This window comes from Humulus lupulus, chromosome 4 (genome assembly GCF_963169125.1).
Source record: "Humulus lupulus chromosome 4, drHumLupu1.1, whole genome shotgun sequence".
NCBI lineage: Eukaryota > Viridiplantae > Streptophyta > Magnoliopsida > Rosales > Cannabaceae > Humulus > Humulus lupulus.
Window position 1 is genome coordinate 215,352,455 of NC_084796.1, and position 24,090 is coordinate 215,376,544.

General features: G+C 32.9%; 1 protein-coding gene across 1 annotated transcript; it reads left to right on the plus strand.

Annotated features, from left to right (window-relative positions):
- The first annotated feature begins 1,053 nt into the window (after positions 1-1,053).
- On the plus strand, positions 1,054-21,053 carry LOC133832880 (uncharacterized). The gene is made up of 5 exons (XM_062263161.1): positions 1,054-1,221; positions 1,581-1,653; positions 1,739-2,639; positions 20,740-20,800; positions 20,892-21,053. Exons 1-5 carry the CDS (start codon positions 1,054-1,056, stop codon positions 21,051-21,053), a joined length of 1,365 nt encoding a protein of 454 aa, XP_062119145.1.
- Positions 21,054-24,090: the final 3,037 nt, after the last annotated feature.

Below are 24,090 nucleotides of genomic sequence, written 5' to 3' on the forward strand. Positions count from 1 at the left end.
GATAAAGTTATTCCAACTAATGCAAGATCTCAAAAAACAAAAACCGTTTGGAAAAATAATTGCATGTAAGTCATCTTCGTATTAGTATCCACAACAAATTCATTTTATTTGTTAATAAAAATTGCGGGAAATAAAAATAATTTCACAACTTATAGCAAAATATTTCAAAACTAAGTTTTACTCCATGTTTTTGCATGTCTTTACACAATTGAGTTTCAAAAAAGAGGCTTGCCCCATGCACACATACAACTTTTCTTGCCCTCGACAATGAAAAATCTGTCAGCAGATCATATTGATGAAATATGGAGAAATCCTAGACATAAATTTTGATCTTGATGGTTATAATGCAATCAACAAATTTATGATTTATGGAGCCTGTGGAAAGCTCAATCCTAACTCTTCGTGTATGATGCAAGACAAGTGCACAAAAAAATTTCCAAAAAAATTCAATGACCAAACGATTGTTGACAAAGATGGCTTTCTAGTCTACAAAAGAAGAAATACATGTATCCATGTTGAAAAGAAAAACGTCCTCTTAGATAATCGTTATGTGGTCCCTTATAATAGGAATTTGATTGTCAAATTTGATGCACATATTAATTTTATGATTTGAAATTACTCAAGATCAGTCAAATATCTATTCAAGTATGTTCATAAAGGGTCAGACTGAACAACTGCAACAATGGAATCTATTGACACTGCCGAACAAATAGATGGGATCAAAACATATCTTGATTGCAGATACATATCAGCAACCGAAGCGTGTTGGAGAATCTTTCAATTCGACATACATTACATACATCCAAACATTGAAAGATTGCCATTCCATTTACCTAGAGAGCATACAAAATTATTTGAAGAGAACAACTGCACCATAAATGTTAGAGGTTAGAGGAAAACAAGAATTATGAGGATGCACGTGACCTAACTTATTCAGATTTCCCTACATGTTGGGTTTGGAATTCAAAATACAAAAGATGGACGAGGAGAAAAAATGGCATAGTAATTGAAAGAATTTACTTCGCACATCCTTCAACTGGAGAACGCTTCTACATGAGAATGATGCTCAACTTTGTCAAAGGAAGCACTTCGTTTGAAAGTATTAGAACAATTAATGGAGTGGCCTATCCTACTTTTAAAGTAGCATGCTATGCTTTGGGATTATTAGACAATGATAAAGAGTGGATCGATTGCTTGACTGAAGCTGCAATTTGGGCAACCGTAAATGAGTTAAGACATCTTTTTGTCACGATACTTATTCATTTTCAGATTTCTGATGCATCCCAACTTTGGAAATCTAGTTATACTACATTTTCATAAGACATAACTTCATTACAAAGGAAGAGATTTAAAATGAAGGACCTTCAACTAAGTGAACAACAAGTTAAAGCATACACATTGTTCAAAATTGAAAGTATCATGTTGAAGGTGGGAAAAATTTTGAGAGACATAAATGGAATGCCCCTCCCTAATTATTCTAAATTGGTCAATAGATTGGTCAATGAATAGTTTGATTATGACCAATATCAATTAAAGTATTGCATAACAAATAATTTGTTGTTCTAAATCATTACCAAAAGTTAGCTTATGAAGCAATGACACATTCTTTTGAGAATAACGAACGCAATTTATTTTTTATTAATGGACATGGAGGTACTGGTAAAAACATTTCTATGGAATACAATTATTGCAAAGCTCATATCACAATAAAAAATAGTCTTATCTGGTGCAACTTCAGTCATAGCAACTTTATTATTGCCTAATGATAGGATAGCTCATTCACGATTTCATATTCCCTTGGATGTTACAACAGAGTCAACTTATGAAATTCGACACGGCACCCAATTAGCTGCACTTCTTACGAAAACTTCCTTGATCATTTGGGATGAAGCACCTATGGAAAATAAGTTTTTCTTTGAAGCTTTGGATAAGACCTTAAGAGATATTCTAAGAACAAGTTATGAAAATAGTTATACCAAACCTTTTGGAGGACTTACGATGGTATGTGGTGGCGATTTCCGTCAAATATTGCCAGTTGTCCCAAAGGGTACAAGAGTTGACATTGTTGATGCTTCTCTTAACTCATCATACTTGTGGTTGTTTTTCAAAATATATCAGCTCAACCAAAACATGAGGCTCTATAATGGAAGTGTAAGTAGCTCTGAGGCTGCTAAAATAGCTTCTTTTGACAAATGGTTCTTGCAGATTCGAGATGGTTCATTATATGATGACACTGATAGAGAATTAATAAAAATTTCTTCGGATATATGGAAAAACTCATCTGAAGATCCAATGAAATCTATAGTTGAAGCTATCTACTCTTCACTTTTGCATAAGTACAATGATTCGACATATTTGAAAGAAAGAGCAATATTAACGCCAAAAAATGAAATGGTTCAGGAGTTGAATGAGATGATTATGAATATAATGCCGAGAGAAGGGAGAACCTATTTAAGCTTTGACAGTATATGCAAAGCAAGCGTCAACACAAATGATGAAGATCTTCTGTACCAAGCTGAATTTTTGCATGGTTTGAAATTTAATGGCATCCCAAATCATGACATACGACTTAAGGAAGGTGCTCCTGTAATGCTACTTAGAAATCTAAATCAAATAGAGGGCCTATGCAATGGCACAAGGTTGTAATGACCCACTAATCTAGACTATTTGGACCATTAACGAAACTATACATAAAACTTACAATTTTGCGGAAATACCATAATTTTATTGAGTAACTTGTGAAAATAAGAGTTACTTACAAAATAGAATACTAAGAAGGATATGGGATCCCATTGTCTTTAAAAACAAAAAACATGATTTAAATGAAAAGAATTACATAAGAAAATGCGGAAAATACATATAAAACCATAAAAATTAAAATGAGACTACATCCTCGAATCAAATAACGCTCGGCCCCTTGACTCCATTCACCATCGATACACATCCTCTAAGCGTCACGAATCTTTCCGCCTCTAAAGCTTATTTCCTGCACATAAACAGAAAGGAATGAGCCTAATGCCCAGCAAGGAAAAATCTAACACATAGTCATACAAATCAATTTCATAATAACGTAAAGACATATCATAACACATAATACACTTATTATAATGGCCATTATTACTTGGGGTCCCATAGACTAAACAAGCTTATGCCCATGAGATTAGTGGGGTCCTACCAGCTAAATAGGCATATGCCCACAATCTTTTTGGGGTCTTGTTAGTCAAATAGGGCATAAGCCCAAGCCTACAAACAAACACACTTATAACAGATTCATAACATATCATAACATAACACATAAGATAACATAAATATAAACATTTAGATTCTAGCCTATTTTCCTTACCAAAGTTACCGGGATATAATGGACTGAGTTGGGACTTTTGGAACACTCCTAAAACCATAATGAACAAGAGTGAGTTGAAAGAAGGAAAGAGATGAAAAGGAAATGAGAAGACTAAACCATTTGAGAGACATGCTTACCGAAACTTATGTGCTTAAGAACTTGGATTCCCTAACCAAAATTAATATTAAGGTTAGAGATTGAGTAGAAGACTATGAGAAAGAAAATAACATAATACAGAAATGAACTGGAGTTTTGGTTACCTCAAAGACTTGAAAGACCAATCTACACCTCAACCGAAATACTATAGAACCTCACTTTCCAAAGTGTTTGATAAGCTTATGATGTTTAAGCTTATGATTTTCCCAAACCAGGTGTTTACACTCTCACACTCACTTAACACTAGCAGCTTCTGAACTTAGAGCAAAAGGTGAATAATGGTTGGGTACTAGGTCCTATTTATAGAGTTCTAGGAATAAAAATCTTCTTTTTAGCTTTGAATAAAAATAATAAATTTAATTGAAAATATTTGAATATCCTTCAGCTAAAGGCTTAGGAATTGTTCAAATTTTTCAGAGAGATTTAAGGATTCAAAGCTTGATTTTTTAAAATAATAAAAACAAATAGAATCCTAACTTCTAACTCCCTAAATCTCGTAACTCTAAACTCCCCTTCAGTAAAATCAACATATCTGACGTTGTAGAACTCCGATTTGGACTCTCTTTATACCCTTAGAAATCTCATTAAATTACCTACAACTTTTAAGAAATACTATTTTTCGAAATTCCTAATATAACTGGGTCAAAAATAGGTCGGAAGTTACAGTACCCTAAAGTTACGAAAAATCTATTTACAACCTAATTCACAAATAAATAAAATTGTGACAATTATCATGCTCCTATCAGATTTTGGTGAATACTAAGTCTTATATTTCTCTTATTTTATCATTAAAATAATAATTCCTTAATAATCATACATAAGACAAGTGTTACTATCTTATTGGGTTTATCTAAACCTTATAATATAATAAATATCATCATCAATATCAGTCATATTAATCAAATCTTAGGTTAAAATTAATATTTTTAAACTATAGGTTAAACTTAGAAAATCTACAAGTACTACTATGAGTGTCCAAATAATTCCCAATCTGAACCAAAAATCCACAGTAACAAAGATAATACTATACATACTATAATACTACTAAATAATTAGCTAAGTAAAGTTCTTGGACTCTACAAAGGTTGATTTTCACTCGTCTTGGTAAATAGTCAATTAGAGGTGACATCATTTCTGGAACAAATATTGGTCAGAACGTAACAATTCCAAGAATTCATGTCTCCTAATGAATCAAGGTGGCCATTCAAGCTTAATAGACGACAACTTCCTCTGGCACCGTGTTTTGCGATGACAATCAATAAAAGCCAAGGAAAATCTCTTAAACATGTCGACTTGTATCTCCCTAAGCAAGTATTCACTCATGATCAATTATATGTCGATGTCTCTCGAGTCACAACTAGGGAAGGATTGACCATATTAAACGTCAATGATGAGGTGGAAGACAAAACCTTCATAAAAAATATTGTTTACAATGAAGTATTCCAAAATATTGTCTAATCAACCCACAAAATTAAGGTATCACATTCTTACATTTTATTTTAAAATTTAATAAACATACATTGCCACCTCATACTAAAATAATGATTTTCAGTGTGTGTTTTACTTAGTCAACAGTAAATCAATGAATCAAACAACATATCCAATCTGCAATGTGGTAGTCTGGTTGCTTTCAATTAATACCCAATAAGGTATAACATTTACAATCCTACAAGTTGTTCAAAAAAATGCTCATCTCTTAAAATTTTACATAACTCAGTTCTATCCTTAACAATTTTTTATTATATTTTTTTTCTTCAGGTTGCATGTCCTTCCATGGTTTCAATATTTTTCCTTACCTATTTTTGAATCCAATACATCAAAATAACATAATATTTTCATTACATGCAATTCATAATTTACAATATGTATTTCACGTATTCAATAGAAATGATATTCATTTTTTCTTTCAAACACATCAAAATATTTATTTTATAAAATCAACGATTCCAAGAATACAATACCATTATTTTATATTATGTCACTCACTCAATGTAAAAATTTAACAATTATAAAAATAAAAACCACCCTTACAAATAGAAAAAATCTCCAAATTTATAAGGGATATTTGCGACATAAGTACCCAATGTTTGGGTTTTGTACGCGGTATAGACCCAATGTTTATTTTTAGTGGCAAAAGTACCCAAAGTCAGTAAAACTGTAATTCCGTCAGCCTCCTATTGAGATGTGAATGAGCAATTTATGTGCTTTTTCATATCTTTTTTTCACCATTGAGTTGTGATTTTACTTTTCTTTGCTTTCACTTTTTTATTTGTGTTAATGATGCTTCTTGTCATCATTTCTTTTCAGCATGAAATAGTTTCTTCTATGCTCACCAGATGCATAGCTGCCCTTAAGTACACCTATTTTCTACTCTTCTTGCTTTTCTCTTTGGTATGATTTACATGCCTTTGTTTGTTTGATTAAAAGGATGGAGGAGATGAAACTTTAAAACTATTACTTTTCAATTTCAATTGTTTGGAATTATGATTTAGCCAAGAAAAGAAAATGTGTGGAATTGGGGAATCAAACGGGAAAAGGTCACAGTAAAGTTTTATATTATATTTACTTTAGTTTTTTTTTATTTGGGTGATGGTCATCAAAGCTTGCATCATTATTGGTATGTCTATTGTGGTTGCCATTTGAAATGGCTTATCAATTTTGGTATGTCCATTGTCGTTGCCATTTGAAATGAAATGGCTTATTAGTATATGTGTACAGTCTGCAGGTTTCAGATCATACATCGAATAAATGACCTTCCAAGTAGTTGATGTTACTTATTAATAGACACCACATCTTTGGCTAGATTAATGGTTTTAGATTAATTGGCTAGGATAGGTCATGCAGGTTAAGATCTCTTAGGAAAAGTGCTAGATTAATTATGTCTCTTATCAAGGTTACCCACCGTAAGTGTTTCTCTTTTAATTAAGTAAATTATTTTACATATTTTACAAATTAAAAAAAGAATTTTATATATTTTATACATTAAGTTAAATAACGGGTACACTGGAAGCACTCCACTAAAGCCATACTAGGAAAAACATTTAAGTACCTCAATTTATCTCTATGTCAGAACTTGTAAACCCACCTCTCTTTTGTATCCATTAGCAGCCTGAAAATGTGACTTCATCCTTAATAACTACTACCCTCTCTCTCGTCTAATGAGCTACAAATAATTTAAATATTGGTCATATGATTTATGTAATGTTCATTGCTGTCTTATGAAGAGCCAGTTTTTGAAACAGTTCCTGGCCTCATTGTTTGACTGGCTGAACAAAGTCTCATCCATTGCAATTTCAATGTAATTGTATGGCACATGGTGTTAGATTATCTTGTACAAGATCTTTATTTATTTTCATGTATATCTAATATTAAATAAATTAATACGAGATAGCCTAAAATATGTTTCTAAAATTGAATTCAAAGAGAAACAAATAATAAAATACTTACAGTATACGCAGCGGAATGAAACATTCATTCCTTCAGTTTTTCTAACTCTTGTATCCTCTCTGTCGCAGAGTATTATCAAGAAACTGAACCGATCTTCTCTTTTCTATACAATCTTCCAATGTATCCTTAGAACCACCTAGACTAGTGTGGGCAATTCTCAACATATGAGATAGATTTAGAGAAAATAACAAAAAGGCTTAGAAAATGACTTGCGTTTAGAGAGAATCTAAAACTATCAAAAAACCAGTGATTAAACTTATCTGTCGTCTCAGAAATCTTAACTAATGACTTATCTCTAAGCACTCATTTTATAGACTCAATTAGGACATTTAATTTAATTTAAAAATCAATAAAATAATAGCAATTTTGAAGCCGTAGGTCGAAATTATCATGGGTTATAGGCCTGTGAAATTTTCCATTTGATTATAAGCCCATTGGACTTAAAATCAAGACCTGTATTATTTTCTATTGATTTAATTAATTAAATAATTATTTAAATCCTTCATCAAATTAATTATTTATAATTTGAACATTGATTTAAACTTATTTATTAATTTAGATACAAATTTATCTTAATTAATAAATCTGCCATAATTTCTCTTTTATTCTCAAAATTACACAACTATGTGAAACTATCCAAAATTGACCTAGTCAACTTTGATAATTCTAATTGATAATTAAATCAATTAATTGAGACTATCTAGATGATTTTATCCAAGGTACAATGGGGACCATGGGCCTATGAAATCAAGCTCCAATAAGTTATCATAAATCTAACAAATAAATTTACTAACTTATTAATTCCTTGTCACTCCACTATAGACTCGGAATTGCACTCTTAAATTCATAGAACGCTCTATAACAAATATAGATACGCTATTAATTATCCATTGTTACAACCATAATTGTCACTCAATCCTCTATAGACGATCTACAATGAGATAGAACTACAATACCGTTTTACCCCTCATTGTATTTTATTTTTAAAACACTTAGTTCCTTGTAACTGATATTTCGGTAAACTAATTTAATTACTGAAATGAAATCTCTATCATTTAACACCTTGAACCAAACTAAAAGAAAACCATCATTTCGCATATTTATCAGAAGCTACAGATGTTCATATCTATGATTAACACTCCCACTCAATTATACTACCGAGTTCCCAAGATGTAAGTATGGGCTAGTCCGTAGGGTAAGCTGATAACGAACAAGTCAAAGAATTCAAATAATACAATCAGTTAGAATAATAACCACTCAGAATTGAGATTGAATTGACCTATGACCAACTATATGATATGACTAGAATAGATAATAAATGTATGTTTACTTATCTTATCAACTGTCAATATCGGTCATGTCCGATGTAACAAATACATCCGATCTTATCTACTTTGCTAATGTTCTGGAAAGAACATAACACTGTAATGTGTAAGTAGATCATATCGTAGATTGGCAAGTCAGTGTAAATCATGTGCACTGACTAATCTTAGGACTAACTTATTTTGAACATATAATCATATTTATATTCCACTGTGATTACGTCACTATAAATAAGATTATCTATATGCTCGGGATTTAATAGAAGTTTATATTACAAAAATAATCATGAAAATAAAACATGTGAGAAAAGTGATTGACCGAGTCAAAAAATGATTTCTATTCTTTTATTGTTAATAAAATGAGATTACAAAGAATTTGGGTTTTAATTAGGGCATAAAACCCCAACAAACTCCCACTTGCACTAATTGAAACTAATGCCTTAATTCTACAAATCCCATTTCCTTGATATGCTTATCAAATGTAGCTTTTGGTAGTGTCTTTGTAAACAGATTCACAAGATTGTCTTCAGTTGCAATCTTCATAACCTTCACATCTCCCCTGGCCACATATTCTTGAATAATGTGATACTTCCTATTTATATGCTTACTCCTCTTGTGACTTCGAGGTTCTTTTAAGTTGGCTATCGCTCCTGTATTGTCACAAAACAACACAAAGCGATTTATCCATTTCTGGAATAACACCAAGATCCGAATAGAACTTCTTTAGCCAGACTATTTCCTTAGCTGCTTCTGACGCGGCTATGTACTCAGCCTCCATGGTGAAATCTGAGATTGCAGACTGCTTTACGCTTCTCCAAATCACAGCTCCACCCCCAAGAGTAAACACCATTCCATAAGTAGACTTCCTGTCATCGACATCAGTCTGAAAATCTGAATCGGTGTAGCCTACAGGGTTCAAAACACCACCCTTGTAGACTAACATATAATCCCTAGTCCGTCTCAAATACTTCAGGATATGCTTAACTGCTATCCAATGTTCCAGGCCTGGGTTTGACTGATACCTGCTCACTACTCCCACTGCAAAGCAGATATCTGGTCTAGTACACAACATGGCATACATCAGACTTCCAACTGCAGATGCGTAAGGAACTTTTCTCATTGCATCTTCCTCTTCAAGAGTGTGGGGAGACTGCTTCTTTGTAAGATGAATTCCATGGCGGGACGGTAGACGCCCTTTCTTGGAATTTTTCATTGAGAAACGTTCAAGCACTTTATCTATGTAAGCTGCTTGAGACAGAGCTAAGAGTCTGTTCTTTCTATCTCTGATGATCTGGATACCAGAACATAACTTGCTTCACCCAAATCCTTCATCTGGAATTGAGTGCTCAGCCAATTCTTCACATCTGATAATTTCTTAACATTGTTTCTAATGAGTAAGATATCATCTACATAAAGAACCAGGAATACCACTATTTGATTTGCCTTCAGCTGGTAAACACAGGGCTCATCAATATTTTGTTCAAAGCCATAGGTTTTTATTATTTCATCAAACCTAAGATTCCAAGAATGAGAAGCTTGGTTAAGTCCATAGATGGACCTATTCAACTTGCAAACTTTTCCTTCTTGTCCAACTACTTTAAACCCTTCTGGTTGATCCATATAAATGACTTCATCAAGCTTTCCATTAAGAAAAGCTATCTTGACGTCCATTTGCCAGATCTCATAGTCGAGAGCGGCTGCTATGGATAGGAGGATGAGAATGGATTTGAGCATGGCTACCGGACTAAAAGTTTCCTCATAGTCCATGCCTTCTCTTTGGGTATAACCCTTTGCCACTATCAAGCTTTATAAGTCTCGATATTTCCATCAATACCTCGTTTCTTCTTGTAGATCCACTTGCACCCAATGGCCCTAAAGTATCTAGGTGCTTCCACAAGATCCCAGACGAAATTTGAGTACATGGACTCCATTTCCTGTTTCATGGCTTCGAGCCATAGTTCATTTTCAGGGCTAGCCATTGCCTGTTTGAAAGAAAACGGATCATCATCACTAGTTTCACCAACAACCATATTGGTTTCACCATCCAAACCATAGCGAACTGGGTTCCTAGAAACCCTCCCACTATGACGAGGCTTCGTGACTGTTTGCTCAGGAACAGTGGTACTTTCTTCATTTAAATTGACTTGCGTCGGTTGGACGTGAAGAGTGGAAATTTCATCATCAACTCGCATTGATGACGATGGAACATTGGTTGGAGTCAATTCTTTAACCATCTCCTCTAAAACTACTTTGTTGTGAGGTTTAAAGCTCTGGACATAGTCATTTTCCAGAAAAGTAGCATTTGTAGAAGTAAACACTTTCTATTCTGAATGACTATAGAAAAGTCCACCCCGAGTACCTCTAGGAAAGCCAACAAACATGCAAACTTCAATTCACGGTTCTAGCTTTCCCTCATTTTTCCTGAGGACGTGAGCGGGACACCCCCAAATTCTATAATGGCGTAAACTAGGTTCACGACCATTCCAGCGTTCTAAAGGTGTTTTAGGGATTGATTTTGATGGCAGGACATTCAGAATGTCGTTTTGCGGTTTCAATTGCATGTCCCCATAATGAAGTTGGTAGAGTTGAGTAACTAAGCATGAATATAACAATTTCCAATAAAGTTCTATTCTGGCGTTCCGCTACACCATTTTGTTGCGAAGTACCTGGGGCAGTAAGTGGTGATAAAATTCCAAGTTCAGTTAAATGATCATGGAACTGCATATCCAAATATTCTCCACCCCTATCAGATCGCAAGATCTTTAACGTTTTACCTAATTGATTCTGAGCCATTGCTAGGAATTCCTGAAACTTTGAAAATGTTTCTGATTTCCTATGCATTAAGTAAAGACATGAGTATATAGAGTAATCTTCAATGAAAGTGACGAAATACTCAAAACCACCCCTGTCTTGTACATTCAAAGGTCCACAAACATCTGAATGCTCAAATATTCTCCACAAACATCACCCTTTGCAGAGAATGGATGCTTGGTCAGTTTTCCTTCTAGACAAGATTCACAGACAGGTAATTCTTCTAAGGTGAGTTCCCTAAAAGGTCTGTCCTTTGTAAGTCTTTGAATCCTATCATAGCCAATGTGATCTAGTCTCAAGTGCCATAAATACGTCATATTATCGTTATCGGTCTTTTGACGTTTATTGGTCCTAGGTTTAGCTACTTTGAATAAATCATTGTTAAAAGTGAGGGGTTCGTTAGGCCGCAGAATATAAAGCCTGTTTTCCAAACATGCAATACACAAGTGTGATCCATTGAAGGAAATAGATATATTAGATTTTGTGAAAGTCGTAACAAATTGTTCTAATTGCAACATGGAAACTGAAATTAAATTTCTACTAAAATCCGGAATAAAAAATACATCTTTTAAAATTAAGTATTTATTTCCGAACTTCAGACGAGCTATTCCTCTAGCTTGGACCTTAACGAGCGCTCTGTTCCCAACTCTAAGCTTTAAGCCTCCTTCGTCCACTTCCTCCCACGAGTTAAGAAGCTGTAAAGAATTACATACATGGTTAGTAGATCCAGAATCAATAATCCAAACAGATTTATCATTCTCTAAAACACATGTTTCCAAGATAAATGAACTATAATCATTTCCTTTGTTTTTAGCTGCTAGAAACTTGGGGCAATCTCGTTTCCAATGCCCCTTCTCTTTGTAGTGAAAACATTTATCTTTACCTTTCTTATTTTTAATGTTCTTCCCCCTAGGCATCTATGCACGTGGTTGTGCACTCGTCTTTGCAACCTTTGTAGGCTTGGGGTTGTTGTTTTTCCCACCTTTCCTCTTGTTTCTAGCTTTCGAAGACGAAGCTGGATGAGATTCAACCTTAGCTAGATCAGCAGCAACATCAGTAGTCTTATTTTCATCTCCTTTACTAGGTCCACCCATGACAGATTCAATAATCTGAAGCTCGTTCATGAGCTGTGTCAGACCATAGTTGAGTTGAGCACGAATGTGCAGACACGGTGCCATCACGAACGTGCAGAGAAGGTGCTATCCAAGCATTTATGGTACCATCACAAGCATTGATGGTGCCATCACTAACGTGCGGACACGGTGCTCGTTCTAGGGATTCCTCAATCATGACGAATTCAGAGTTGTCACCAATCAACTCTATGTTGATATTCTGCTTCCAATAATGGAAGTTTTCTCGAGTGAGTTTCTCCATCGAAAGTTGAGAAAGGATGGGAGTAGACACAGACACTACTTAACTTAAAACTACAAATTATCAATAAAATAAAAATCAATCACATTTGCTCAATAAAACTTCTATTCACAAAAATTTCAAGAAATAGCACAACATATACCAAAAATATATAAAAAATGAGAAAAAATACCAAAAAAAATCATATCTCTATTTCTTTAGGTTTTTAACTAATCTATGATATCCTTGTCCCGGTTGGCGAGAGTCAAAAATATCACTAGTTAAATAGAGTTGTAAACTCATTTAATAATGGACACCACTATTAACAACCTACTACTCGATCAAAATAAGAAAACAAAATCTCTTATTTTATGAGCTAGACCCACTGTTTCAATAATCATAGATTTAGTCCTAGTAGTCACCGTAGGAGTGAGTCTAATAGAATTTGACCTATAATTATCTATCTTTCGAAATATAACCTTGTAAAAATAACTAATGAACACCTTCCGTAGGGGGACGAATCAAAGCGCCTCGAGACCCCATTAAGATATTGACTATGTTAAACCAACGGTGGAGATCGAATTAATTTTTTAAAATAATCTCATTATAAAATTAAAAATAGTATTTTTATTATTTATTTTTTAAAAATTAATGACTATGGTTTTCCCAAAAAAAAATTAAACAGATTAAAATTTTTAAAACCAAAGTCCTATAATTTCTTATTAATTCTAAAGTGTCACATTCAAACAAATTCAATTAATTTAGAATTAATTTGTTGCTAATCAATATTTAGGTTTAACTAATATAATGAACCTATATAATTAAGTCCAACTCAGGTAAATGGGCCTTAACAATTGGGTTTGTATGGAGGAGGGTTGGGTCCACTATGTCATTCCCACTACAAAGGCCCCCTATCTTCCATACAAGGTCCAAAAGACAAGAATTTAAACCTTCGTTTTATTAATTGTTATTAATTGATTAGGCTAACTATAGTCATGCAAAGCAAATGAGCCTTCACAAGTGGAATCACCCACAAGAGAGGAATTTAAACTTTACATTTTCTAATGGGCCCAAATAAAATCTATCATTTTATGAATATTTTATTTGGCAAAATACCATATATCTAACAAACATATGGGCCACTATATGCATCAAATCCCAATTGCAAAAATACCACATATAGTGCAAACATAAATGTTATAATTGGATGGGCCTAATCATGTTACTATATGAGCAATTCTATGCATTTATGCAAAAATACCACAATTTATTTCATTTGCAAAAATACCACAATTAATTATCTAGAATTTATCAAAAATTCAAATTAATTAAATTTTTACAAAATTAAGTCAATTTAAATGAAATTTATCAAAAATTAACAATAGTTAATTTAAATTTTATTTATCAACAATCAACATGGTTTTAGGGTAATTTGAAAAAAAATAATTTAATTTAAATAGGATTTATCAACAATTATCCAAAGTTAATTTAAATCCTATTTAAAAAATATATATTTTATTAATTGGCTGAAAAAATTGATATTTTTCAAAATTTAACCAATTTTAAATTTTAAAATCAATATCTTAACTATTTTAAAAAATATCTTGTGTGTTACAACTATTAGCTAATATTTTAACCATTTAAAAATAAATAAATATAAATAGTTATAACAACCCTAAAATATCACAAAATAGTTAAATAAATTCAAATATCCATAAAAATATCTAACTAATAATATTTGTTGACGCCGTTTTTCGTCAACAGTAAAAGAAGAACACGTAAACAATTACTAGTAATGACCAATTAAAAAATAACGACACAAAACACGATTTTTATGTGGTTCAGCAGTTAAATCTGCCTAGTCCACGAGTCTCTGTTATTAAACTCAAGATTATCTCTGAAAATTCTTAAGCATGAATTCTTCAAAGTTTTCTCTCAAGGTTCAGAATTTCGGCCCCTTACAATGGTGCATGACCTCTCTATTTATAGAGAAGGTTGCAGAATACTATCCCACATATTTTGGGTAGTTACTCTTTTTGTGTAAATAAAATAAATGGCTTTAAATGCCTATAATCAGATATAAAAGGAAACGTCCCCTGAAGACCAGGGGGCGTATAACTAACCAAATAATATCCCACAACTTTAGGGGACTTACAACAATAAATGAAGATTACGTCTCTTATGGACAACACTTATAGATATTCACGGTTTTTATCATATATCTCCAAGGCCTTAGCCTCCCAGATTTCTCGTCAGCTTTCGAGCTAATGACATCTCCCGAGGTCACACGGCTTTCGAGATCGTATGTGCGTCGAGCTCGGAACCCCTGATCTGAGGTCATCCCTGAGGATAGATGCGTCTCCAGAGCTACCTTTCGAGATCGTGAACACTTCGAGGTCACCATATTCGAGGTCGTCTCAGTCTTGCAGGCTCGATATTTAGTCTTGGAGCATACTCTAAACCTTGTGAGTCCATTCGTTTGTGAATCCAACTTTCGAGGTTACATTTAACATAGCTCGAAATCTGGGTATAACAATATTCAAATTTTAAATAATTCAAATATTAAAAACTATGGAATAAAAATATATTTATATTTTCAAATAAAGATTTAATTAAAAAAATAAAAAAATTTAATGAATATCTGATATCATAATTCTAATATTTTAATATATTAAAATATTTAAAATTAAGTTGTTAGTCTATTTTTAAATTTGAATTTAAATCTTTGTAGAAAATATCTAATTATTTATATCTCAACTAACAAAAATATCTTATTTTAAAAAAAACAATTTTAAATGATAAAACAAAAAAGATATTTTTGGTTTTGATTATAAATAATAAATTTCAACAATTTTAATTTTCTTTAATTAAAAAAAGAATTGGAAGAATAGTACCCGTGGTACTGTTCATCGCGTGGCATGCGCGCGAGCGTGCGCGTGGTGGCGCGGGTGACGTGGGTGCACGTGCGGGTGGATGCGCGGGTGCGTACGCTGGTGGAGCGGGTGCGCGCGCTGGTGGCGCGGGTGTGCACGCGCATGGCAGCCAGGCAAAAAATTTTGAAATTTTTTTTTCTGTGCAATTTTTCAAACCAAAAATACTTTCTAATTCATTTTTAACATGTTTTACACAAAATAAAGCATATATAAAAATTAATAGCATAGAAAATACAACAAAATAACCTAAAAATTGCTAAAATTCACATAAAATCAAGATGCTTCATAAAAACATGAAGACCATCCAATTATTCAAACATATCAAATAATTCAATTTTAAACATGTTCATGCATAAAAATAAAGATTACCAAAGGCTCTGATACCAGTTGTTAGATTAGCTTATACAAGATCTTTATTTATTTTCGTGTATATCTAATATTAAAAAAATTAATACGAGATGGCCTAAAACATATTTCTAAAATTGAATTCAAAGAGAAACAAATAATAAAATACTTACAGTATACATAGTAGAATGAAATAGTCATTACTTCAGTTTCTCTAACTCTTGTATCCTCTCTGTCGCAGAGTATTATCAAGAAACTGAATCGATCTTCTATTTTTTTCACAATCTTCCAATGTATCCTTAGAACCACCTAGACTAGTGTGGGAAATTCTCAACACATGAGATAGATATAGAGAGAAGAAGAGAAAATAACAACGAGACTTAGAAAATGACTTGTGTTTAGAGAGAATCTAAAACTATAAGAAAATCAATGATTAAACTTATGTGTCGTCTCAGAAATCTTAACTGATGACTTCTCTCTAAGTAGTCCTTTTATAGACTCAATTAGGCCATTTAATTTAATTAAAAAATCAATAAAATTATTGCAATTTTGAGGCCCTAGGTCGAAATTATCATGGGCTATAGGCCCGTGAAATTTCTCATTTGATTATAAGCCCATTGGACTTAAAATCAAGACCTGTATTATTTTCTATTGATTTAATTAATTAAATAATTATTTAAATCCTTCATCAAATTAATTATTTATAATTTGAACCTTGATTTAAACTTATTTATTAATTTAGATACCAATTTATCTTAATTAATAAATCTGTCATAATTTCTCTTTTCTTCTCAAAATTACACAACTCTGTGAAACTTTCCAAAATTGACCTGGTCAACTTTGATAATTCTAATTGATAATTAAATCAATTAATTGAGACTATCTAGATGATTTTATCCAAGGTAAAATGGGGACCATGGGCCTATGAAATCAAGCTCCAATAAGTTATCATAAATCTAACAAATAAATTTACTAACTTATTAATTCCTTGTCACTCCACTATAGACTCGGAATTGCACTCTTAAATTCATAGAACGCTCTATAACAAATATAGATACGCTATTAATTATCCATTTGTTACAACCATAATTGTCACTCAATCCTCTATAGACGGTCTACAATGAGATAGGACTAAAATACCATTTTACCCCTCATTGTATTTTATTCTTAAAACACTTAGTTCCTTGTAACTGATATTTCGGTAAACTAATTTAAGTACTGAAATGAGATCTCTATCATTTAACACCTTGAACCAAACTAAAAGAAAACCATCATTTTACTTCTTCATCAGAAGCTATAGATGTTCATATCTATGATTAACACTCCCACTCAATTATACTACCGAGTTCCCAAGATGTAAGCATGGGCTAGTCCGTAGGGTAAGCTGGTAACAAACAAGTCAAAGAACTCAAATAATACAATCAGTTAGAATACTAACCACTCAGAATTGAGATTGAATTGACCTATGGTCAACTATATGATATGACTAGAATAGATAATAATGGTATGTTTACTTATCTTATCAACTGTCAATATCGGTCCTATCCGATGTAACAAATACATCCGATCTTATCTACTTTGCTAATGTTCTGGAAATAACATAACATTGTAATGTGTAAGTAGATCATATCGTAGATTGGCAAATCAGTGTAAATCCTGTGCACTGAATAATCTTAGGACTAACTTATTTTGAACATATAATCATATTTATATTCTACTGTGATTACGTCACTATAAATAAGATTAACAATATGCTCGACATTTAATATAAGTTTATATAAAAAAAATCATGAAAATAAAACATGTGAGAAAAGTGATTGACCAAGTAAAAAAATGATTTCTATTCTTTTATTGATAATAAAATGAGATTACAAAGAATTTGGGTTTTAATTAGGGCATAAAACCCCAACACATGGTTCTTGACACTTTTGTGGTGCCATTACTCTTAAATGTCATAAAATATATTGGTACTAGTTTTACTTCCTCATACATATATATTATAAATGATATTGTCCTCATATGTAGGAATTAGAATAAAATAGAGGAAGATTTTGAGAGAGAGAGAGAGAGAGCTTGTAATTATATATACATAAATATAAATTTGACTACTACATATTAGTTGATGATACTCTCTTGTTTATAATAACTTTTCATAGTTCATTTTTTAATAGTTTCAAAATTAATGTGGAGTGTTAGAGTTTTTAATCTCATCTCTTGTGCTTAATACTTGTTGATCCAAGATTAGGGAATTAGAGTACTTCTTTTGTGCTTAATACTTGTTGATATAAGATTAAGGATGTAGAATTTTATATGAAATTTTTGGGGTTATATGTACGAAACAGGTTTGGGCTTCATATTGTTTATTTAATGGTCCGTGATTTGTCCCTATATGATGTTTGATATAATCTATAAGCTCTTAAGGATTTTAGATTTGGTTTGCTTCAATGATTGATTATGTTAAGTGGAATTAACTTAATGTTGATGTGAGAACGTACTTAGTTATCTCCTTAAATTTTTTAGTTGATACGTAGTGATGGTGGTGAGAAATTGATTGTGTTTGAATTAGAGTTGTACTAACTTTTAATTTCTTGTTGGTTGTATTTGTTGCTCGAGTAAGTTTCCTTAAAAGTTGCTATTGATTTTCATACAAAATAGATCTATATGGATGATATTTTAAATCCATTAGCTATGTATCTTTCTTACTTCTGATTATTTGTTCTTGTTATTTATTGATTTGTTTTTGTGGTTTTATTTTTGGAGTCTTATTCTTGTGGTATATGTAGCTCATTTAAACTTTAGTTAATAAGAAAGAGTAAGACATGATAAAACCGAAGCAATTGTATTATTAAGACATAAATAATATATACAAGTCATGTTTACCAATAGTTATCTAAATAAGAAACTGTGGAAATGCTGAGTTTGAAGACACTTAAAAATCAATTCCAAGAAAAAAAACAAGCAATCTTACTTCATTTAGAACCCCATAAAATACAATGAGAAAACCCTTCCAAAGCCTCTCTATACAATCTTGTAAAACTAGTGTTACGACCTCTCTTTTTGTTTGTCTCTTTACCATCAAACTATATATGAGCTGGAAATTAGTGTCCTGATTATTATTTTCATGGATTTAAGAACTCTTTGACCTTACTAATTTTAATCTTGCTTAGCAAATTTAATTGTTTTCAGGTATTTATTGGGTTCTTTTCTTGTAATGCAAACCACGTGTTAGTGAGTCGCGCCTCGCGAGTCCTAAAATCTAATTTAGGGCTCGCAATGCGAGCCCTAAAAAGGATTTTTTGTAGTAGTGATAGAACAAGATTAGACTTGGAAGAGAGTGGTGATTTTGCCGAGCAAGGTCTTCTAAAAGAGCATGCATCTATCGGCCGAAGTACAGGGCAGGTAAGTAAAAATGATATTCATTGATGATTATACAATCATTTTTTCCCTGATTAATAGCTATGTATTTATCCTACTCATTTGGTGGAAAGTATTTCGTTCAAAATGGAATGTAAGAAAATACAGGTGATAGTAATTCTTGTGGGCTTCTGTAACTATGGGAGTATTTTTATGTGGATAGTTTCTTGACCCAGACGAAAACATCTGATCTTTTACTTCCTATCATGTGGGTTTGTTATCACTAACTGATTTTTGGTCATCTCCGTGATGATAATTACTTTTGAGAAAGGTGTTTTTAACTCAATTTTGCCATTTTTTTTTCATTTTCCCCTTTCTTTCTTCTAGTCATATGGGTTATATATGTACTGGGCAAAAATAGCTGGGTAACTAACCTTTTTGAATTATCTTATCCTGATAATGATGTGCATAAGGAGGAAGAACAAATATCTAGAATTGCTCAATTTTTTCAATTTGGCTTGTGTTTAAGTTGCTCACCTCCCTTATTCTTCTATTGCAGATGGATACTGTAATTTCACAAGTTAAAGCGACACTTGGTTCTATGTTCTTTGGTTTTTCATGTATATGAGGATTTCTCTGATTTTTTATTTATTTTGGTTTGATAGAACTACCTGGTTCAACATTAGTGGATGCTTAAGGTGAGGCCCAATATTTAACCAAGGAGATGTTCAAGAAACCATTTCTGAGATTTTCAACAACTTTCTTTTGATTGGAAAATCGGAGGTCATTATACTGAACTATGACTATCTTTCTATGATGGTTTAAGATTCTCTTAATGTATATAAGGTGAACATATGCATGTTCTCATCTGCATCTGTACAAGCGCATAGAGATGGTTTATGTTTGCTAGTGCTTTTCTTGGAATTTCCTTTGATAATGCAATCACGTGAACAAAATTCTGCTATGGTTCTAAACTTGATTCAAAATATAGTAGTCCTCTCTTGCATTATCTGAAGCTCCAGAACCAAGCTCAAGATAAGGATGAGAAACTTAATTGGTAGATACTCCAAATTTTCATTTTGACTGTAGATAGTAGTACCATGATTTTGAATAAACTACATATAAAATTGGTATAATTTGTCAATATCTTCCGCTGAAAGAAAAAAGCAACATTGAATGAAAATTCCTAAAAGTAAGAAATAAAAATCCATACACTAACCGACAGAAGAAATGCCAAATGGAAAAAGAATTGGTGGAGAGAAAAAAAATGGAAAAAGAAAAGAAAGATCTGCTTCATTGTTTATATTTTTACTAATTTACTAAAATTATTAATTTTATTTTGTTTTAAATTATGTTTCTATAACAAATGTTGGTATGGGGAAAAATTGCTCCACTGATTATTAGATTGAGGATATTAATGCCATTTTCATAATTAAAGTTTCTACTATTTTTATTAGTTCATTATATGAAGTCAATTTGGAAGAGAAAAAAACAAAACAAAGGAATTATTTATTAGTAGTACTGAAATGGATCAAATGGGAAATTTGGCCTTAACTTCATTCAAAAAATGAACCCAAAAACAGTCCAAGGTTAACTAACTAACTAACTTATCATCTTTCTATCTATCCCATTGTTATGTTTTGTTATCTTCACTCATTCTTTTTTACTTTCTTTACAGGTGCCACCAGCAAGGTGTGTATGCTTCGTACACATTTGGCCCTCAAGGCAGTCAAGTCAAGGTATGGGTTTATAATTCAAAATTCATTCACAGGTTCTATAATATAATCGTAAATGTAACTCATCTTTTTATTCTCTAAAATGGATCATCAGGTTATCCTTCTAGATACTAGATACCACCAAGACCCTCTCTCTAGTGATGGGACTATCTTGGGGGCTTCACAATGGACATGGTTGGAAAAGGAGCTCAATAGTACACCTTCATCTATCACTATAATTGGCTTTTCTATTCAGGTAGCTGTTAATAATACATGAGACATGACATAACTGTAAAATGTGGTTCTCAACTATCTTACTTATGTTTATATTTTTTTTACCGTAAGTACGTATTGTTTACGAGAGCTATTGATTTTGTAACAGAAGGTGTGAGAAGAGAAAGACCTTGTAATATTTGATTGTTGATAGTAGATTGAAAAAGATTGCCCTCTTATGGTGTTGTTCTTGATTTTGTTTGTTTGTTTGTGTTCTCTGATTTGATCTTGTTTTGAGGTTTTGAGGCAAAATGGTCTTACCTTTACTTAGCATGGCTGCTGAAATTAGCTTGACTTATCATGGCTTGAAATTTATATATTTGGTCTTTGATTATAAGCCCTGTTTATTTTATAAAACAATTTGTACCTTCTTGTTGATGAAGATTCTAGGTCCTGTATATGGAGGTTTCACTTAGCTCTCTTCCTAGATAAAAGAGCCTAAGTTGTGGAGTATTACTAATATATTGGATTTATTGCATTGCAATTAATTAAATATTTTTATGATCATGATTTTTTGTAGCTTTTGTGTTGTAAAGACTATTGTTTCTCTGTTCTTCATCCATTAAATTGAATCCTTTAGTGCATAAATTTGTAATAAATGATTTTATTACTACAAAATTTATCTATTAAGTGGTAGCTGATAAATCTATTATGGTTTGCTATGAGTCTGTTAGTCTTACCCTAATTTTTAGCTCATTACAAGTGTTTAATCACAAATATTCAACACTTGCATATATTTCGATAAAGTTTAGTTCATTCATTCTCTATTCTCTCTGATGATATGTGCACACAAACTATTTACACATGACAGGCCTTTTTAAACCAGTGGATAATTTTTTTGTTAGAAGTAGTAGATTCTGTCTTGATTGGTTATTTTTTTTTACTAGTATAAATGCTTGTTCAACATTAACCAATATGCAATCCAAGATTACGATAGTATTATTGACTATTTTAGATGAATGATATGATATTTCATGACCTCATTAGTTTTTCTTGTATGTTTTATTTACCAGATTCAACAAGTGAAGTGTAAAAGAAAATCTGATTTGGAAGGCTTTGGTGTGCTGACATTTGGAAGATCATGAATTCCTACCTTTACTTTTGAATATGCAACTGTGTAAGACTATTTTGTTGACTATTGTGAGAATGTTTTGTTTATGTTAATTAGGCAGTGTTGAATATCTTAAGACTTTTGGATTATTTTTTAGACAATCTTGAATGTATTTTGACACAATTATTTGGTTATATGTGTTATGAACCATATAATTGGTACTCAAAAATATATTTGTACAATGTTAAGGGTATATTAGGTATATTAAATGAAGTGGGTTTGAATTAAAGAAATAAAAAATAATTATAAAGTACAGTTTTATATAATAATAATTCAAGCTTATCCAAATATTTGAATCCAAATATTTGAATAATACAAAAAATGTGTTATTGTATCTGTACATCCTAAAATTCAGCACGAGCCTCCTAGATAGCTCGGGAATAACCAAGAACTGAAGATGATCCACAAGCTCGTGTTTCCTCAGCAAGGACAACATGATTCTCCAAGTAAAAAGCACGAGTTGATGAATACAGAGCCATATGCACGAGCTGACGCTACGCTCAGCTCAGGGTACACTAGAGATCTGCCATTTCCCGAGATCTTTATAAACCTTGATACGTTATATAAATGTGTGTGATCAGACATCACATGTGTGTGTTATCCCTGATTTCTCGGACACGTAACATAAACTTGCATGATCAGATATCACATGCCCGATTATGCCAGAAACCCAGGATCAGTTTTACCTAATGATTAGACCATACCTTAAAATAAATTGTAATATTCATCATCAGTACAAGACAGGTAACAGGAGGGATTTAGATTCACGTGATGGCCCCAACGCTTACCCATGACTTGTTTTTCTATAAATATCAAGGTCTTGGATAGGGTAAGGGGTTGGGTTTTTTCTCTGTAATGCAAATACTCTGTCAAAATATAGAGAGATATACAGTAATAATATAGACACGTGGACTAGGGGGATTTTAGCCTCCGAACCACGTAAAAATGAACGAGTGTTCTTGATATTTCATTTCTAGCATTTCTAAGTGTCATTTTCCTTATTACGGTTTATCATTAAGCAATAATATATCACAGCTATTTACATAATTCACTGTTGACGAAAAATCGCGTCAACAGTTTGGTGCTTTCATTGAGAGCTGCAAATTAGTGATATTGTAAAAGATTCAGAACAAAGTTCATCATGGTGGTCACTCGTTCAAGGCACGGCAACGAAACAAATCAGCATGGTGGGTAGGAGGCTCACCATACTGTTGTTTCTGACGAACAAAACCCAGAGATTTAGCAGCAGTCGGGAAAGCAACCAATGGGCCACGACGACACTGGAAGTTCAGCGCCTCTACCGCTGAATCCGAACCCGGATTACTTGACTACGGTGGAGTTGGAGAACATGATGTTAAGGAGCCATCTAGCCAAAGCAAACAAGCAAATTGAGGAGGTCTTGGCTTGGCTACCCCTCTTGCAACCGACGTTAACGTTGGAAAGTGGCAAGGCGGGACTCATAAGTCCCACCGAGATAGTTGACCCATGCCAAGTCGATCGGTTAGAACCTCAACCCCGAGTTCTGGGCCCTTGACGCAAGATCACTAAGAAATTCCATTTGATGGCCCTCCCAGGGGACATCGACAAGTCAGCCGGTCAATCAGAACCTCAACTCGGAGTTCAGTGCCACCGACGAATGCACCTGGAAGCGCTGATGATAACCCACGTAGAAGGTCAAGGACGAACTCGCAAAGATGACATGTTCCGGCCGACCCCCCTGCGTCACAGTCAGCTCGCCAGGCACAGGGAGTTAGAAACGATGGAGCAGAGAGATCGTGGGCTAAATTGGTATGTCTTAACGAGACAATATTCGCCTCGCCGATTAGGCATCCCCCATCGCCGATAAGGCATCTATCTCCTCCTCGTTCTGCTCGAAATGTTCCTACCTACGAAAACGGCAGAAGGAGTCCTCCTCCTGCTGCCCCTGCTT

Bases quoted from the DNA above. Each gene is read 5' to 3' on its own strand.
- LOC133832880 (XM_062263161.1), top strand. From the start codon at position 1,054: ATGAGAATGATGCTCAACTTTGTCAAAGGAAGCACTTCGTTTGAAAGT. The intron at 1,222-1,580 runs GTAAATGAGTTA...CATTACCAAAAG, and splicing joins AAGCTGCAATTTGGGCAACC to TTAGCTTATGAAGCAATGAC. The intron at 20,801-20,891 runs GTATGGGTTTAT...ATGGATCATCAG, and splicing joins CTCAAGGCAGTCAAGTCAAG to GTTATCCTTCTAGATACTAG.